Raw genomic sequence first — 17,519 nt, 5'->3', positions numbered from 1 at the left:
CTTTACACAAGGGATACATCTAGCCGTTTTGTCTCACTAGCCCCAATGAAGAAATAAATGGATTCAAAATTGACTTTGCATATTTCTGAACCCAGAAGACTTCAGAGCTCGAAGCCAAAGTTTGAATCATAGGCTTATAAATCACAGAAATTTCACAGGTGGAAAGGGCCTTGGAGGTCATCTAACCCATCTCCCTAGGTAAGAATCAGGAAATGAATCCAGAGAAATAAAGCTAAAACAGTCGAGATGCAGGTTTGGAAGCAATAAGAAGAAGCTGGCCAGTGCTTGTTCTACTGATTAATGTCACTGGTTTTATTGCAAGATCTTCCTCATCCCTGTTGGGATCACCAGAGTGAATATATTTTACACTTTAAATGTTTCTTCATTGTTATTCCTAAGTGTCATATGGTTTTATCACTAAGACCAATGTAGTTATCCCAAACCAAATATTCTGACTTCTAGATAACTTGGGGACTACAGGAAACACAACAAAAAGGACAAAGCAGTGTGATGAGGCTGCAGGCCTGTAACACAGCACTAGAGAAAGTTTAGAGATTTTATTTTTGTGGATGTAATTCATATCTGTTCCCCTCACTGTCAGTAAAAGTGAAACAGCCATTCCTTAAGTCTCCACAGGAACTTCTTTACATAGCAGTGATTCTAAACTGGGTCCTTGCAGCACCCTGCTAGGTTGTTTGCTGAACAGAATGTGAGAAAATAAAAACAAAAACAAAATATAAAATACAGCTTTATAAATCATGAAATAGTACTAAATAGAAGGAATCTGAGCAGTCTCTTTTTTCAAAGGGAACTTGACTTTTAAAGACCCAATTTTTAAAGATCATTCCAGATAGCTTTTAAACACTAAATATCATTCCTGTAAAGGATGAAAACCACTTTTTTTTCCTTAAACATTTTGTAAAACAGCTCAGGAGATGCTGTTTTTATAGTCATAACAGTGTTTCTTTAGAGAAAAAAGATGAAATTTTTCATTGGTTTGCAAAAGGACAATTAAGAGGAAATGGGAGGCTATTCAGGGAGTAGGAGGAAGGCAGCTGGAGTGAGAGACAGACTGAGGGGTGAGATAAGATGGGGTCCTTGACAAAGTGATATCTGTTCAGTAGCCTTAGGAATGAGGTTTCACCTCCACCCCCACCCCCAAATCCCAGGGCCAGGGTGCAACCTGGGGGACGTGACACTTAACCACGCCGGCTCAAAATCCTGAAAGGGTCATGACCGTGCCATGGATGGGGAGAGGAGGGGCTTGGTGGGTGGGTGGATGAATGATAGGGGTGAGACAACTCTCCCTTCCGACCGATTTAAAATTGGTGCACCCCAGAAGCAAGAACCGACAAGGGTTGTCTGGCTTTGGCCCTCCCTTTACTAGGAGGGTGAGCCGGGCACAGGAGGCCTGTGAGGGCTGCAGCCTCCCCTCTGGCTGGAGGGAAGCCACAGCATGGACGCCCAAGGGACACTGAATGCCCACCTGCCGATCCCACCACTCTCGTTAACCCTTTCCAGAGCCTCCTGCTCCCATCTTTCCCCTTATATTTACTTGTTTCTTCCCATCAACCCCTTATATTCAGACTGCCCCTGCCTGCTTCCATTCTTAACCCCAATTCAATAAAACGGTCCCTCCATTACATGCTTCTAACTCCATGCTCCCATAATCCACATCTTAGTCTATGCTGGAAACTCTAAATGAACCCCATGCATCTCTGAATGGAGATACACATATATCTGATGTGAGTAATTTACCTTCTTCTGAACAATACCAGTCCTCATTCTAGAAGGGAGTGGAGTCCCTAGAGACCCAGGGTTAAGTTCAAGTAAGAAAAGTTTAAGTTTGATAAGAAACATGTTACTTGGGGCTACATCTATGGGAGAAAAAGAGAAGGGAAAATCCTTCAATTCATTCACCATCCAAGACAATTTTATTTACTCACAAGAACAAATCCAAAGTCTGGTGCAGCAGCTCTGAGCACAGACCTCGTCTTGCCACTTTCATGGGCCTGAACTTGTAACACTGAGCATTACTTGTCCTTCACTCATAGTAGCACTTTAATCCCCACAACAACCCTGTGAGGTAGGTATCATCACCCTCCCCTTCCTGATCCATGTTACAGATAGGGAAACTGAGGCACGCATTAACAAAGAGCAAGTCACCTGGGGAGTTCAAGGTCGGCACTGGAGTTTGAATGCAAAAGGACTCCTGGTTCTCACCACAGACTAGTCAGTGGCCCACCTGGCCTGTTCCCATCCCCTTTGGTGACTTCCCAACGGTAGTAACACAAGAATTTAAAACTTCATTTTGCTGAGAGACCCTGAAGACTACAGTTTTCCTTCTATCAAGTCTGCAGAGCTCCAAGGCTGAGGGGGTGATGTTTAGGCTGAAGCAAAAGTCACATTACCTCAGCCGCCCTCTCCTCAACAGTGGGATGGACCCTTCTCCCACCAAAGAACCCTGGCATGTGGGCATCCGTGAAAAAGTAACATCCCTCACATCCCTCACATGGGAATGTGGCTGATTCTTCCATAACATGCAGCCCCGCATAACGTGCACAGGTGGAGAGGTGACTTTAATGGCAGTCTTCCAATGGACTTAATTGTAAAAGAAACAAGAAGGCATCTCCTCCTGGGCACTACACCCACTTCAGATGGCCAAAGGGCAGACTGTGCTGCCTCAGGGCCAGGGATCCCAGTGTGGCTCTGGAGAAGCTGGAGTCCTGGATCCAGAGCGGTCCCGAGGAATCCCAGAGTCTGACAAGGATGCAGCAGTGGGGGCAGTGGCAGGGGCGGGGGCAGAGGCAGCGACAACTCCAGCTGGCTCCTGTGTCAGGACTCGGGCGTGGTGGCTGCAGCCAGCATGAGGCGAGGACTCAGGAACGGCTCCTGTCCTCATGGTTCCCAACAATCATCTTGCTATACAGCTTCTGCTGTTCCTCTTTGAACGCATCCTTCACTTTCTCCCTCTTCAGCCCACCATCCCTGATGAGAGAAAGGCAGGACATAATCAGCATCCCTGACGAGAGAAAGGCTTCCTATCCATGCCTGCACCACAGCTTAGGTGCACTGTGCTGTTTTCCAAAACACAAGGAAAACCTGCCAGAAACAAAAGTGCTCCATGGCTCTCTTCTTAGGATGCCCTCAGAAACCAGCCTGGATTCCTGATCTCTATCCTTTCTACCTCAAGACTTGCCCCTGGGTCAGGATTCACTATTCATATTCAAGATGCTTCATCACTGCTTTAACCTACCAAGGGAGGTTTCAATTCTTTCTATTCGTAACATTCATCCTTACCTAATAAAGAGGTATTCTGGCATTAAGGAAGTGAAGCCAGCCTTTCCAAGTTCTTATTTCTTCCATCCTTAAGGGATTCAAATGCCAAAGCTGAGACTGCTCAGATTGACTCTCAAAGTCCTGACCATCTGGCCCCATCACCCCAGCATCTCCTTCCAATATCCCCAAACAAATCCTCTAGAGTTAGATTTGTTCCTTCCATGTCCCAGTCCCACCCACATGGCTCCCCCAACTCCTCATCTGATGTCTAGAATTATATCTACCTTCAATGGCTAAAGAAAATCCAAGCCCACCTGAAGTCTTCCTGACCCACCATTTAAAATCTACAGCAAAGGCATCTTTTAAAAGTAGTCACACTTGTCCTCATTATGGCTTCAGTGATAGGGAACGGGGAGTAGTGGTTAAACATTCAAGCTCTAGAAACCTGTCACACCTGGGTTCAAAATCTAGCTCCAGTGCTATTTTGTGCCTTTGGAAAAAAAGTTACTTAACCTCTCTGAGTTTCAGTTTCTCATCTGTAAAACGGGAATAACAACATTTCTACTTCATGGGTTTACTGTGAGGATGAAATAAGATTATATAGAGCTTTGGCACAGTGTCTGACATGAAGTCAGTATTTTTTAAAAGGTCACAATGTGAGGACCTGAGAATCTACAGTACTGTTTAATATTTGAACTTTTATGACTGTTCCTATAATGCCCACTTAAGTCAAATGCCCTCCAGAGTGGACCCTTGCACTGAAACCTAAGGGTCCTAGAGGTTGTAAAAGTTTCTCTGAACCAACATTCATCCCTATCAGTCTTCTGTTATTTGGAGCGTAACTATCTTATACTCTGGTACAGGGGTTAGCAAACTACGGCCAATGGGCCAAACCCAGCCTGCCATCGGTTTTTGTGAATAAAGTTCTACTGGAACACAGACGTGTTCGTTCATTTACATTGTCTACAGCTGCATTCATGTCACAAAGGCCAAGTTAAGTAGTTATTACAATGACCATATGGCCTGCAAAGTCTAAAATATTTAATGACTTTTTTACAGAAAAAGTTTGCCAACCCCTGCTCTAGTAGGTAACGAGCTAAATGCAATAAATGAAACTTTTGCCTTTCTAAAGATGGTCCACTTTTGCCAAATACACTGACAGAGAAAGCCAGGTATTCCTGAGGGGTTTCCAGATCAGCATTAGTATTGTTTGGGTGCCCTAACAGACTGGTACAATTTCCAGAAAGGGTTACAGAATTGACTGCTTAGTCCAATTCATCCTTGATTCCATGTTCCCCAAGGACAGGCAAAGGTAGCACTGAGCACTTCTGAGTTGGGAACAAGGAGACAGGAGCCAAAGAAACTGCTTGCTCTCAGAAGCTGGTGAGTTTAAATCTCTCTATCAGAGAGAGGAGAATTCTTTGTAAATGGAGTCAGTGATTTGACATCTGTTTCAGAAATTCAAGTTTTCCTAAACCCAGTGATAAAGTCTGGCTCTAAACTCACCACAGCAGGTCCACAAGTCCTCCCTGCCTGGCAATGGCGGATTTCACCCTATTGGCAAACTGGACGGCATCTTCATCTGTCTGTAAGAAAGAATGAATAAGACCACTCAACCCAGGCTCATGGCCAAACAAAGGGAAGCGAAACCTGGTGCAGTGTTATGGCACCTACCTTTCTGGTCATGGGAGGCAGGTACCAAACACTGCAGACAATGGCCCAGCTGGTCATCATTCTCAGCAGGTATGTCACCATCCCATATTTACTGCTGTTCCAGAAGGCATCACCAAATTGAGGGTCATACTGAAAAGCAATGAAAAGCTGGATGGTAAGAAGTTGGCAATTCAAATGTGTGGGTACCAAGAGCAACTTTTCTTAATAGGTCCACTGGGGCAGTGTTTGAAAGCTGCCCCCAGATCCCCTACCAGAGCTCTTCTGAAGTCAGCGTTCTGACCTCTCAGCAACACTAACCTGCCCCAACTGACCCAAGCTTCTACTATAGGTCAGTAAAAGGATTCTCCTAACAGCCTTCTTCAAACAATTTTCCTCCCTCTTTAATTAGTTTTACATTTTATTAATAGATGTAAATACTTTGTTGTTAAAAGTTTTCAAGCACATCCTAGAACCAAATAACGCACTCCCTTATGACCATACCCAGTCAACAATTAACATTTTCCACACCTGCTTCATCCACATCCCCCTTATAGAGCCTCTCTGACAACATGTCAGTTCACTCATAAGCACCTCCACATGTATCTCTCCAATAAGAGTATTTTCTTACATAACCACCAACTTTTTAATATAACCTCTGGTGCCCCAGACCAAGGACAAAGCTTATGACATGCTTCTGTATTTAGAATCCCACTAATAAAGTCAACTACCTATTTAAATAAGACGCTCTGCTTTGATTTGGTTAAGTCATTAGTAAATGGGCATACAATGCTAATTTCAGGAGGTCTCAATCACATGTTCTGCATTTCCCACCAAGGAGGTTTACCAGATACTCTCATTCGTTGTTAGCTCTAATGAGGCAAAGACTGAAATTAAAATAGCATTTTGTGGACATGTGGCTGCAGCTGTCTACCTCATTTTCACCAATCAGTAGTATAATTCAAACAGGAGGTAAACAAGGGAGGGAAAAGCGGTGGAGGAGCAATGTGTATAAGAAGTAACACAAATAAATGGGTTTTTCAGCAGAATACCTGAGCAAAATGTCACGGAACTGTTATCAAATGTTTGAAGGCTATCATAGAAAAGATATTTGTGTGACTTGTAGCAAAGACCTAGGAATACAGACAGGGAAATTGAAATCAAGAGTTATCCCACAACAGACCAAACTGCCACCAGTGGTCACAAATGTTCTTTCACTGTAAAAGGTTTAGAAGGAAGACGGATGCTGTAGTGGAGGTTCTTGCACATGGGGTAGTGTGATGGTTAGGTTCATGTGTCAACTTGGCCAGGTGATTGCGCCCACCCATGTGTCTGGTCAAACAAGTACTGGCCTGACTGTTACTGCAAGGACATTTGTGGCTGGTTAATAAACCAGAAGGCTGGTTTATTAAATCATCAGTTCAACTGACTGCATCTGTGGCTGATTACATCAACGAAGGGCATGTCTTCCACAACAATTCAATTAGATGGACTTTTAAGGGAGAAGAGAGAGAACTTTCACTTCTACTTCAGCCAGCCAGCGTCTCCTGGGCAGCTCATCAAAGACCTTCACCAGAGTTGCCAGCTTGCTGCCTGCCCTATGGAACGTGGGACTCATGCATCCCCACAGTTGCATGAGATACTTGTATAAAATCTCATATTTACAGATCTCTCCAGTTGGTTTGGTTTCCCTAGAGAATCCTAACTAATACAGGTAGGGTCTCAACTGTATGATCCCTTAGGCCTTTCCAACTATGAGTTTCATGATTCTCACAATTTAAAAAAATGGGTAATTAAGCCTAGATTGAAGACTGGACTACAGAAACGAAAATATTTAAGTTTAATCACAGAAATTAGGAAATGCAGATTTAATTATTGAACGTTTAATAAGCTCACATAAGACTAAAATAAAATACAGAAGAAGAATGAGTTTTAAACAGGAGTTAATGTGCATGACTAGAAAGAGTTATAATATTTTCATAAAGCATGATATGAATAGAAATTTTATTATCATGAATGAGTGTGTGTGAGTCCTTTGTTCAGCAGTGATTCTTTGTTTCATGATGGGCAGACATGAATACATGTCTGGGCAGAGAGAAAAAAACAAGGCAAAAGCTAATGATTTAATTTTGATGGAAATGTAGTCAGAGCCTTGAAATTGCTATTATTATCCAAATTGAGTTACCAATGAAGGTTTTACAAAAACTACAACACTTCCTGTGGAAAAGAAGTTCTTAGCCACAGATGGACTTCAATAAATCTGTGAAACAAATGAAATTATATATAAAATTTGCAGGCATTTTTCTTGGGAGGAGCCATCTCTCCCAAGGGTTCATGTTTCAAAAATGGTTGAGAACCACTGTTCCAGAGTGTGGTCTCCAGACCAGCACATCAGCACCACCCAGGAACTTGTGAGAAATGCAAATTCTGGGCCTACTGAAATAGAATCTCTGGAGGTGGGTCAAGTTTAAGAACCACTGCTTTTGAGTGAGTGATAAGGCTTTTAATAAACACACGGTGAAACACCTGATTCCCACTACAGCAATGCAGTGTGGCACACACGTGGTCCAAGTGCTCTCCCGACCCCTGCACCCTCAACAGACATCTCTAACAGACCACGTTTCCCTTTCTTACTGTTCCCAGACACAGCGTCCTCAACAAACTGCTCTGGGAAGCTCTACCACTGATTAGTTACCCTGTGTAGCCCATGTTCATCTGCCTTTACCTACCTGGTAAAGCTGAGTGGCTGGTTAAGTGTGTGCTTCACCAAGAGGAGCACCTCTTTCCCCAACTGCCCAGCTGTGCTGGCAGCGTCACAGTGAAGTAAGAACTACTTCTACAGACTACTCTATACACAGCAAACAGAACCCTGCAAAAGTTTGGAGACTAAATTTCAAGCATAATACTGACTTAAATTTACTGTTTTACCCTGATCTGGGATTTCAACCTAAATACTTTAAACATATTGAGGATAGCCCATGTTGCTTTAGACTCATCATATGAGGCCTGGGTTCTTTTAGAATTAATATGTATCTATTTACAAATTCAGATAAATGTGAAGAGGGTGAGAGAGGGAGGGGGAAAAGGCTGACTGATTCCATCTCTCCAAGTAAGTATGAACAGTGAGAAATACATGTTCTTGAAGGGTGCAGGATGGATTAGATAAATTCTTAAGATCCATTTCATTTTTGTGAGCTGTTCTTCGTATATAAGATGATGCTACAAACCAAAGCAGTGGTGTCACTTCTTCAGTAATAAGGACATATCTGTACCTAGAATCTACAAACCTAGCTGGGCAGTCACACATCCCACTCCCTGCAGTAAGTCATCTTTTCAAGTGGAGTATCCTACATTCCAGCTAGGTTTATGAAGAAAGGAGTACTAGGTAGGGGGGACGAAATATAAAAGCTTATGACGGCTTCGCTATTTCCTGAATCTGGTGGCAGTGGCAAAATGTGGATGAGAATCTGGTTGTTCCTCAGTTCAAATACTCTGTAAGTCCCTTCTAATGGAGATCACACAATTTAACTTCTCCTCCTCTAGCACTCGGCCCACTTAGCCCAGCCCCTAAGCTGCTCCACTGGAGAAGATCAACCCACTGGCTCGTGACGCCAGCTCCTTCTTCCACCTTCTCTTGCTGTGTCCCATTCATGGCAGCTACAATCCTGACAGCATGTACCATCCGAGGACTCCTACCTTGATAGCAACAGGGTAAACTGTGGCTCCAATTTCAAAACTTCCCTTTTTGAACATCATCACTGATGTATTATTGATACAGGTTCCTAAAAAGCAGGAGAGAGGAAAACGCTATTTTTTCGTTGTTTACCCCAGAGATTAGGATTTCCCTAAGGATTAAATGTAATAATAAAGGCTCTTCAAATGGCTTCTCAAACAGGGTAAATCTGACATTTCCCTGATTTATGAATGAATGCATAAAAGAAAGGGCAAAATACTGTACTGCTTCCTGTTCCCTTTTGACAGCATCACATTCCCTGATTACCACACAGCCTAGGTAAAAGGCCAGAGACACTCTGCAGACTTGGGAGGTTTTAATGAGAACTCTATTGTCAGAAATATTACAGGAGGAATTCCTGCTCTGAGTAAAATCATACTATGCCACTCTTAGTTCAAATTCTGAATTTCCCTGAGTTTTTAGTTTCACAACTAACCTACAGGAGACCTAACAGTACTCACTGAAAACAGATAAGGGTGATCGATCCCCTTCTTACCTTCTGGGAAAATGAGGATAGGTAGTTTGCTTTTATCCTGCACATGCTCAGTCAACCTTTAGAAGAGAAAAAATAAAACTTAAGGATCAGAGAGCATTATGTCCATCATCTTCAAAATACATTTATAAGCAACCTATTTCGCTGTAACAGTACTTTTTATGTATAAAATAAGTTAAGAAAATTATGCTATCCTTTATAAGCCTACAATCTACAGCTCATAAAGATAAAGCTTATAAGGGCAGGGAAAAATATTTAACAACCATCTAAGTCATGCAACTGCGCAATTAAGTATACAGTCTGGACCAAAGGATACGGCTTCAACTTGAGAATATCTAAAGAAAGCACCAGGCGTGGGGCCTCGCATATGGTACCCTCCATGTGTGCATGCCACCTGACTGTGTAACAGCCTTGCTGGGTTGGACCTGCAGTCCACCTAGCTCAAAATTCTGTCCCTGAGAGATGCACCAAAGGGCATTTGGTGGAGGGTTCATTTATCCCCATGGAAGACTGTCCCATCCGAGTCTTGATTCTTCTCAGTCTACTGCAAAGCTGTTTCCACTCCGCACCTGATTTACCATTTTTTTTAAGTTTGTAAACAGAGCAGCACTTTGTTCCTTTGTCTTAATTTTATTTGTGATAATAAATTCATTTTGAGATTTCAAATAGCATTAAAAGCTCCTATTTTGCTTATTACCTAAGGACAATGAATAAAAAAGGTCAGGAAACATTACTCACAGTAAATAATACAAGGATTTCTCCTATACTTCTTACATTCCATGTTTTAGAAATTTTTTTCATTATGAACGCAGGAAAGGCTCAGTGAAAAAAAAAAAACAAAACACCAAGAACATGCCAAGAAGAAACAACATTTACTTGTAATTCCACTGTGGAGAGATAGTACCCCTGAAATGTTCTCCTCTGCATACTTTTACTGATCATGCTGAACGACAGCATTTTGTCAGGTCTACCTTTTAGCCACCAGGTGGCGATCTTTCACTTCGGAACGCTCAAACCAGACGTGAGGGCATGCCTTCACCATGGCTCTCTGGATGACGCCCATGAGTCCCCCGTGCACTTGACCCACCTAGTCTCAGACAAAGAAGCTATTATTAGCAGTGCCACCCTCACACAAATGCCTCTGGCTCTGGGGAGGAAGCCCCAGATCCCAAGGTAAACACCTCAACTTCTCACCTTCTAGAATTTTATAGCTAATCATAGGTTTCTATTACTTCCTCAGTCTTAAATTTCTCCTTTTAATCAGTGATACCAGAGATATGTAATTAAAACATAACTGAAAACCCTAAAAAAATGATAAAGCTGAGCGATACCCTTCACAAAAATGCCCCTCCTTTGCAGATTCTCCAATGCCCATGAACCCAGTCCTTTCAAACACTCTCTTCCCTTATCCTTCACCCCTTTCCATGATCTGCTTAAACATCCAAAGTATGATCTCCAAACACACGCAGTAACCCATGGCAGCTTCTACTCAGAATATCTCCTATCAAAATTACAACGAATTCCCCAAAGCAACAAAACCAAAGGAAATCTTCCAGGTTTGGACCACTCCTAAAAGTATGTTTACAAGTTTAGGTATTTACAAAAGGGCTCATGAACACTCTAAAAGCCTCCCAGGACGGACCCGTCTAAAGTAAGAAGTTTGGGCAAAAGAAAACAACAGAAAGAGATCTTACCATGGCATAATAGCCATCACTGGCCAAAATGATCACATCAATAGGAGAGGTATGATTGGCCACACAGATGCCACCGTTTCTAGGTCTGTTTTTCCTGGGTTTAAAATGTATGCAAAACAGCAAAAATTAGAGTGAAACAATGCATTTGGAACTTACTCCTCACCTCACGAGTTTCAACAGTTCCAATTAAAAACTCATAGAAGTCTCCGTTTGGCCCATTGTACGTGGGTCATGTTTTTTGGCCAGCACCAGCTCCCTTTGCCTCACCTGTCATGGTAGGTAATGATGGCTGTCAGGGCTCGCACACAAATCCGGTGACACATTAAGTGGACATGTTTACTCATAAACTCCTTAAACCTGCAACAGAACAAAGACTGTCGTTTTTGTTTTACAGATAGGAAGAAAGGAAGAGTTGCTGACCCCAACAATTTAACTATTACCGGCACACCTCGGAGATATCGTGGGTTTGGTTCCAGACCAGTGCAAGAAAGCGAATATTGCAATAAAGCAAGTTGTGAATTTTTTTTCCCAATGCATATAAAAGTAATGTTTATAATATATTGCAGCCTAAGTGTGCAATATAAAATTACATCTAAAAAAATGTATATACCGTAATTAAAAAATACTTTATTGCTAAAAAATACTAATCATAATCTGAGCCATCAGGGAGCTATCTAATCTTTTTGGTGTTGGAGGGTCTTGCCTCAATGTTGATGGGTGCTGACTGATCAGGGTGGTGGTTGCTGAAGGCTGGGGTGGCCATGACAATTTCTTAAAATATGACAATGAAGTTTACCACATCGACAGACTCTTCCTTTCATGAAAGATTTCTCTATAGCATGTGATGCTGTTTGATAGCATTTTACCCACAATTGGACTTCTTTCAAAATGGGAGTCAGTCCTCTCAAACCCTGCTGCTGGTTTATCGACTAAGTTTATGCAACATTGTAAGTTCTTTGCTGTCATTTCAACAATGTTCACAGCATCTTCACCAGGAGTAGATTCCATCCTCAAGAAACCTGTAAAAAGCAACTCCTCATCCATTAACCATAACCATTAACTAACCATTAACCATATGATTGCAGCAATTCAGTCACATCTTCAGGCTCCATTTCTAATTCTAGTTCTCTTGCTATTTACACATCTGCAGTTACTTCCTCCACTGAAGTCTTGAACCCCAGAAAGTCATCCAGGAGAGGTGGAATCAGTTTCTTCCAAGCTCCTGTGAATGTTGATATTTTGACCTCTTCCCATGAATCACAAATGTTCTTAATGGCAACAGAATGGCGAATCCTCTCCTTTCTAGGACGTTTTTAATTGACTTTGCACAGATCCATCAGAGGAATCACTATCTATAGCAGCTATAGCCTTAAAAAATGTATTTCTTAAATAATAAGACCTGAAAGTCGAAATTACTCCTTGATCCATGGACTGCAGAGTGGATATTATGTTAGCAGGCACGAAAACAAAATTCATCTCATTATATACATCTCCATCAGAGCTCCTGGGGGACCAGGTGCACTGTCAATGAGCAATAATATTTTAAAAGGAATCTTTTCTTCCGGAACAGTAGGTCTCAACAGTGGGCTTAAAATATTCAATGAACTATGGTGTGAGCAGATGTGGTGTCATGGAACATTATTTCTTCCACTGACAGAGCACAGCAGAGTAGATTTAGCATAGGATTTTCAGAATGGTAAATGAGCACTGGCTTCAACTTCAAGTCACCAGTTTCATTAGCTCCTAACAAGTCAGCCTGTCCTCTGAAGCTTTGAAGCCAGGCACTGATTTCTCCTCTCTAGCTGTGAAAGTTCTAGATGGCTTCTTCGAATAGAAGGCTGTTTCATCTACACCGAAAATCTATTTTGGTGTAGCCACCTTCATCAATTATCTTAGCTAGATCTTCTGGATAACTTGTTGCAGCTTCTACAGCAGCACTTGCTGCTTCACCTGACACTTTTATGTTACGGAGACAGTTTTTCTTAATCCCTATGAACCAACCTCTGCTAGCTTCAAACTTTTTTTCTGCAGCTTCCTCACCTCTTTCAGCCTTCATGGCATTGCAAAGACTTGGGGCTTTGCTCTGGATCAAGCTTTGGCTTAAGGGAATGTTATGGCTGGTTTGATCTTCTATCAAACTTTCTCCATATCAACAATAGGCTGTTTTGCTTTCTTATCATTTGTGTGTTCACTGGAGTAGCACCTTTAATTTCCTTCAAGGAATTTTCCTTCACATTCATAACTTGGCTAACTGTTTGGCTCATGAGGCCTAGCCTTTAGCCTATCTCAGCTTCCACCATGCCTTCCTCACTAAGCTTAATCATTTCTAGCTTTTGATTTAGTGAGAGATGTGCAACTCTTCTCTTCACTTGAACATTTAGAGGCCATTGTTACTAATTAGCCAAATTTCAATATTGTTGTCTCAGGGAACAGGGAGGCCCAAGGAGAGGGAGAGAGACGAGGGAATGGCCAGTCGGTAGAGCAGACAGAACACACACATTTATTAAGTTCGCCGTCTTACATGGGCATGGTCCAAGTCACCCCAAAACAACCACAATAGTAACATCAAAGATCGCAGATATAGAGCACCTAACAGATATAAAATGTTTGAAATGTTGTGAGAACTACCAAAATGTGACACCAATTCACAAAGTGACCACGTGCTGTTGGAAAAATGGTGCCAATAGACTTGCTTGATGCAGAGTTGCCACAAGACTTCAATTTGTAAAAAAAAGGCAGTATCTGCAAAGCTCAATAAAGTGAGGAGCAATAAAACAAGGTATGCCTGTACTGCCTACAGTCCCTTAAGACTACAAAGTACTTTCATAAATATTAGTGTACATGGGAAAACCTTGAAATACATTAGAATATACAAGGAAACAGAAATTTACCTAAATTAGTGGATTTTAGAATTCATAACCCTAGAATTTCTAGCACAGTGAGCCAGGAAGCCTCCTAGATTCCTTTCCTCTCACAGTCAATAACTAGAAGCAGAGCAAAGACCAGAGAGTCAAATTTCCTCACCAGCCTGGGAGGAAGAGGGATCTGTTAGCCCCAGGACTTCCCAGAAGAAGCAGATTTTTTTTTCAAGAATATCTATCTATATTTCTCATCGTTTTTTAAAACTCTATCCTCTTCCCAATTTCTCAACTCAGTAGGATGCTCAATACTACACAAATGCTATAAAATCTGCTATCATTTGAGTCCTGGACTCCACTATTTTGTCATTTCTCCTGTAATCCTTTAAAATGGGAAGAGTGTGAGGTTGTAGAGTTAAAAGAACAAAGTTACAGCTGAAGATTGGTTAAAAAATAAAAAGTAAACTATTTTTGGTACTATTGTTATCACTGGGTTATTTCACCCATTTAAGATTTCATGCATTTGGTTGTCTCCAAAGAAGTAGTCTGGCCTTCAGTATCTCAACCACCCTCCCCAATGAGCTTGGCTTCAACCCTTCAGACATGGACACGAGAGCTCTACTCACCTCCCATTTGGCAAGTATCCCACCATGGTTGTGCCCACCACCAGAAGGCTAATCCCCGTGAAAGCAAGAGCTATCCTGTAAAAAGGAGATATGTTAAAAGACAGCAAACAAATCCTTGCACCAAGTATAGAGTAGAACACATATAAAGGAAAGTGGGCACCACAAAATCCACCCCTAAGTTCTGATCACCTACGGCCACGATGAAGAGTTGCATCTAGAAATGAGAGTGGCCTATCCAAACTAGAGAGCATTTCAATCTCAAACTGACTGAACTATGGATCAGGCTCACAGCTGACACTTTCTCCTCAGCAACAGGCCAGCCACAATGATGGAAAACCCTAAAGTTGTCTGTTCTGTCCTCAGGCACCTGCTGTCCTGCTGTCTTTCCCTTTCCCTTTGGCTTTCAATCCTGGCAGACATAGCTTCTCTGTGAAGCAACAGGAGGTAGAGCCTGAAGGTACCAGCACCTGGCAAGACATACTCAAAACAGCACATGGTACAGAAAAATGGAGAGATCAATATTGCCTCTGTATTAGGGAGGCAAGCTGCAGGAAAGAAGTAGTCATGCCCAGGGAGGAGTGGCCAGAAAGTACACGATGTTCCCTGTCCCTGTGTTTAGTCCAATAAGACAAGCCATTTGTCTTTAAGAAACTCAAGTATTTCTGTCTGATATGAGGTGAATCCCAGGACCTTTAAAGGACAATCACCAGTGTACCCTTCCAAGAGGCAGATGGAATGGCCAGTGAAAGAGTCACACTCTCCTTTCTAAAATGGGAAAACAAAGCAGAGAGAGAGAGGTAGATAGGTCACATATCAGGCCTAGGAAGCAGACAGCTCAAGGCTCTTGTCCCCATCAGACTGTGTCCTCACCTGAGTGGCAGAAGGAAGCAATATCGAATCAGCACTCCTAACCCCCATAAGACAGTGAGCCGAAGACTGATATACTGGAAGTTATAATTGGTTCTGCTCAGCAGGTTCCAGGACTCCAACTCCTCTGCTGAGAATCTTTTTGTCACCTCATCATCCATAATGGTCTCCATTCCTTTCCGGCAAAAGTAGAAAATGTCAGAGAGCTCAAACTCTGGAGTGTTATCCAGAGCCTTACTACTCCCACTTCGACGGATTTCCTTGATCTCTTCTTCTAGTGAAGTGGGATCTTTTGCAATGATTCCTGAAAAAGAGAACCCCTCTGTGAAGCAGAACGTTGGGAGAGAGTATGTTAAAAATATTCAGAGAACCCACCTACATTTTATACAGTAAAGAGTATGTGTGGCATTAAAAGCATTTAGGAACACATTCGAAAGGAGCCTTTTAGGAAAATAATCAAGCCCAGATCCAGTCATACCATTAGTATAGGGCTTGTAAAGTTGATGGTTCTTCTCCTTGGCTCCTCTCTCCATTCTTAAGGTAGCCCACTGGAAAAGAAAAAAAAAGTACCATACAAGAGTAAGAATGAGATCCTTTTTCATTCAGTAAAAACCTCCATGTCCATTCTGTGAACACCTCAGTCTTAGTCACCTGAGATCAGACTAGCCCAGAAAGCACACATACTTAAAGGAAATTTAAATCTCCCTCCTCTCGGATAAGGGCCCCTCTTTGTTAAGTAGGACCAGAAATTAACAGTCACCTATTGTAAACAGCTGAAACTCCAGAAACTCAGGTATGTTTCTCAGGCCTAGCGTCAATGCCTACTTCTGTCTCCAGGTTACTTAAGCAACTCACTAGCCAAGTACACAGACCTCACAAATTCCTTCTTCACTGAAGAACTGTATACATGTAGTAAACTCAAATGTCCTTTAGGCAACTGCCTACAACCTAATGTTGCCAACATCCAAATTATTCCAGGAAGGCACTCGTTTAGTTTTCAAGTAGAAAAGGGATTTAAATAGGGTATATCTCTGAACTGTCCATTTATTCTCTGAGTAACCCTTGAACAGAAGAATCCCACAGCTAGCAAGAGAAAGGATGAGAGTGAAGTAGCGGTGCAAAAAAAGAGGCATAGTGTTTCGATTAAAAAAAAAAAAAAAAAAAATCTATGTTCAAATCCCAAGGTTGCCACTTAATAGCTATGTCCCTTAAGTAACTCATTCCAATTCTCTGAACCTTAGTCTACCTGCAAAACTGGATTGAAAATACCTAAACCTCCTACCTCCTGGGGTCACTGAGGATTCATATGAAATCATGTATGTGATAGGACCTAGGAAACCACAAAGCACTCAAGTTGCCTTATTTTTTACTGAAATACATGAGCTCTAGAAATAAAGAGATCTAGAAAAGAGGCTAGGCTCCTAGAGCCTCACTTCTTTCATTAAAATCCTCTTAACTCTAGTAAAAGAGAGCCAGAGGTTGGGCCCCTCCCTTTATTAAACATTAAGAGGTAAAAACATGAATTCACTTATTCTGGATTAGAATGTTATTGCTGAATAGAAAGTTATGTCCACAGTGAGTCAAAGAAATAGCATGGATATTTTGAAAGGTGTCTGTTCAAAAACCTGTGATGAAAAGTGAGAAAGAAATCTATCATGCCATGACACAGCAAAATCCACATGGCCCAAAGCACTTGGTGTAAATTCTGCCAGCAGAGTCTGAAGTATTAGCAAGACTGTGATCTTAACTTATCCAGAAATTTCTTCATACACCACTGACCAGAGAAAAAAAGCCATCCACTCAAAGAAAGGATTAAGGCAAGAAAACTCACACAACCCATTATTTTAGATATTTAGTCATTGATGTCTTTTGCCTCAATGCATGAATGATCATTTATAAAAGAAAAATAAAATGTAAATATGACTCCTAAAATGGTTTCCTAGAACCAGGGAAGAGATGAATAAGGGCAAGAGAGGTTACAAGCCTTGAATAGACACAGGCCACTTGACTAGAACTTAAGTTTTACATTTCAGTCAACACTCTGTGTTGGTACTACAAGAAAAGTCAGAATCAGAAAAACCTGATTCTGTACTGACAAGTCTGAGACTTACATTAGACTGCAATGAGCAGGTTAAGACAAGACATCAGGACTTTCTAGATGGTCTCAGACTGGAGTTCAAGTCTACAAGGACTGCTTCACTATGCAAAATTCAAGACAACTATACTTTTGAGGCTTTTCTGTTTTAATTGGAGAGGTGTCTGTTAAATGAGCTCTAAGTATCTCCTAGCTCTAAAACAAGGCTGTATCATAAACATCTC

At 41.8% G+C, this 17,519-nt stretch overlaps 1 protein-coding gene across 4 annotated transcripts in view; it reads right to left on the bottom strand.

Moving 5' to 3' along the window:
* Positions 1–542: 542 nt before the first annotated feature.
* Positions 543–17,519, bottom strand: part of GPAT4 (glycerol-3-phosphate acyltransferase 4) — a 36,194-nt gene continuing 19,217 nt past the window's right edge. For all 4 annotated transcript variants that reach the window (XM_037812884.1, XM_037812886.1, XM_037812885.1 and 1 more), the window contains 11 exons: positions 15,679–15,748; positions 15,204–15,504; positions 14,334–14,408; positions 11,117–11,206; positions 10,850–10,943; positions 10,127–10,242; positions 9,159–9,214; positions 8,626–8,711; positions 4,954–5,082; positions 4,786–4,865; positions 543–2,988 (listed from right to left, as the gene is read on the bottom strand). In XM_037812884.1, the coding sequence (XP_037668812.1) occupies positions 2,880–2,988; positions 4,786–4,865; positions 4,954–5,082; positions 8,626–8,711; positions 9,159–9,214; positions 10,127–10,242; positions 10,850–10,943; positions 11,117–11,206; positions 14,334–14,408; positions 15,204–15,504; positions 15,679–15,748 (1,206 nt within the window). In that variant the 3' untranslated portion in view covers positions 543–2,879. The remainder of the gene's footprint in view (positions 2,989–4,785; positions 4,866–4,953; positions 5,083–8,625; positions 8,712–9,158; positions 9,215–10,126; positions 10,243–10,849; positions 10,944–11,116; positions 11,207–14,333; positions 14,409–15,203; positions 15,505–15,678; positions 15,749–17,519) is intronic.

Source organism: Choloepus didactylus, chromosome 20 (genome assembly GCF_015220235.1).
Source record: "Choloepus didactylus isolate mChoDid1 chromosome 20, mChoDid1.pri, whole genome shotgun sequence".
In the NCBI taxonomy this organism is placed as follows: Eukaryota; Metazoa; Chordata; class Mammalia; order Pilosa; family Megalonychidae; genus Choloepus; species Choloepus didactylus.
This window is presented reverse-complemented; position numbering and strand designations above follow the sequence as displayed.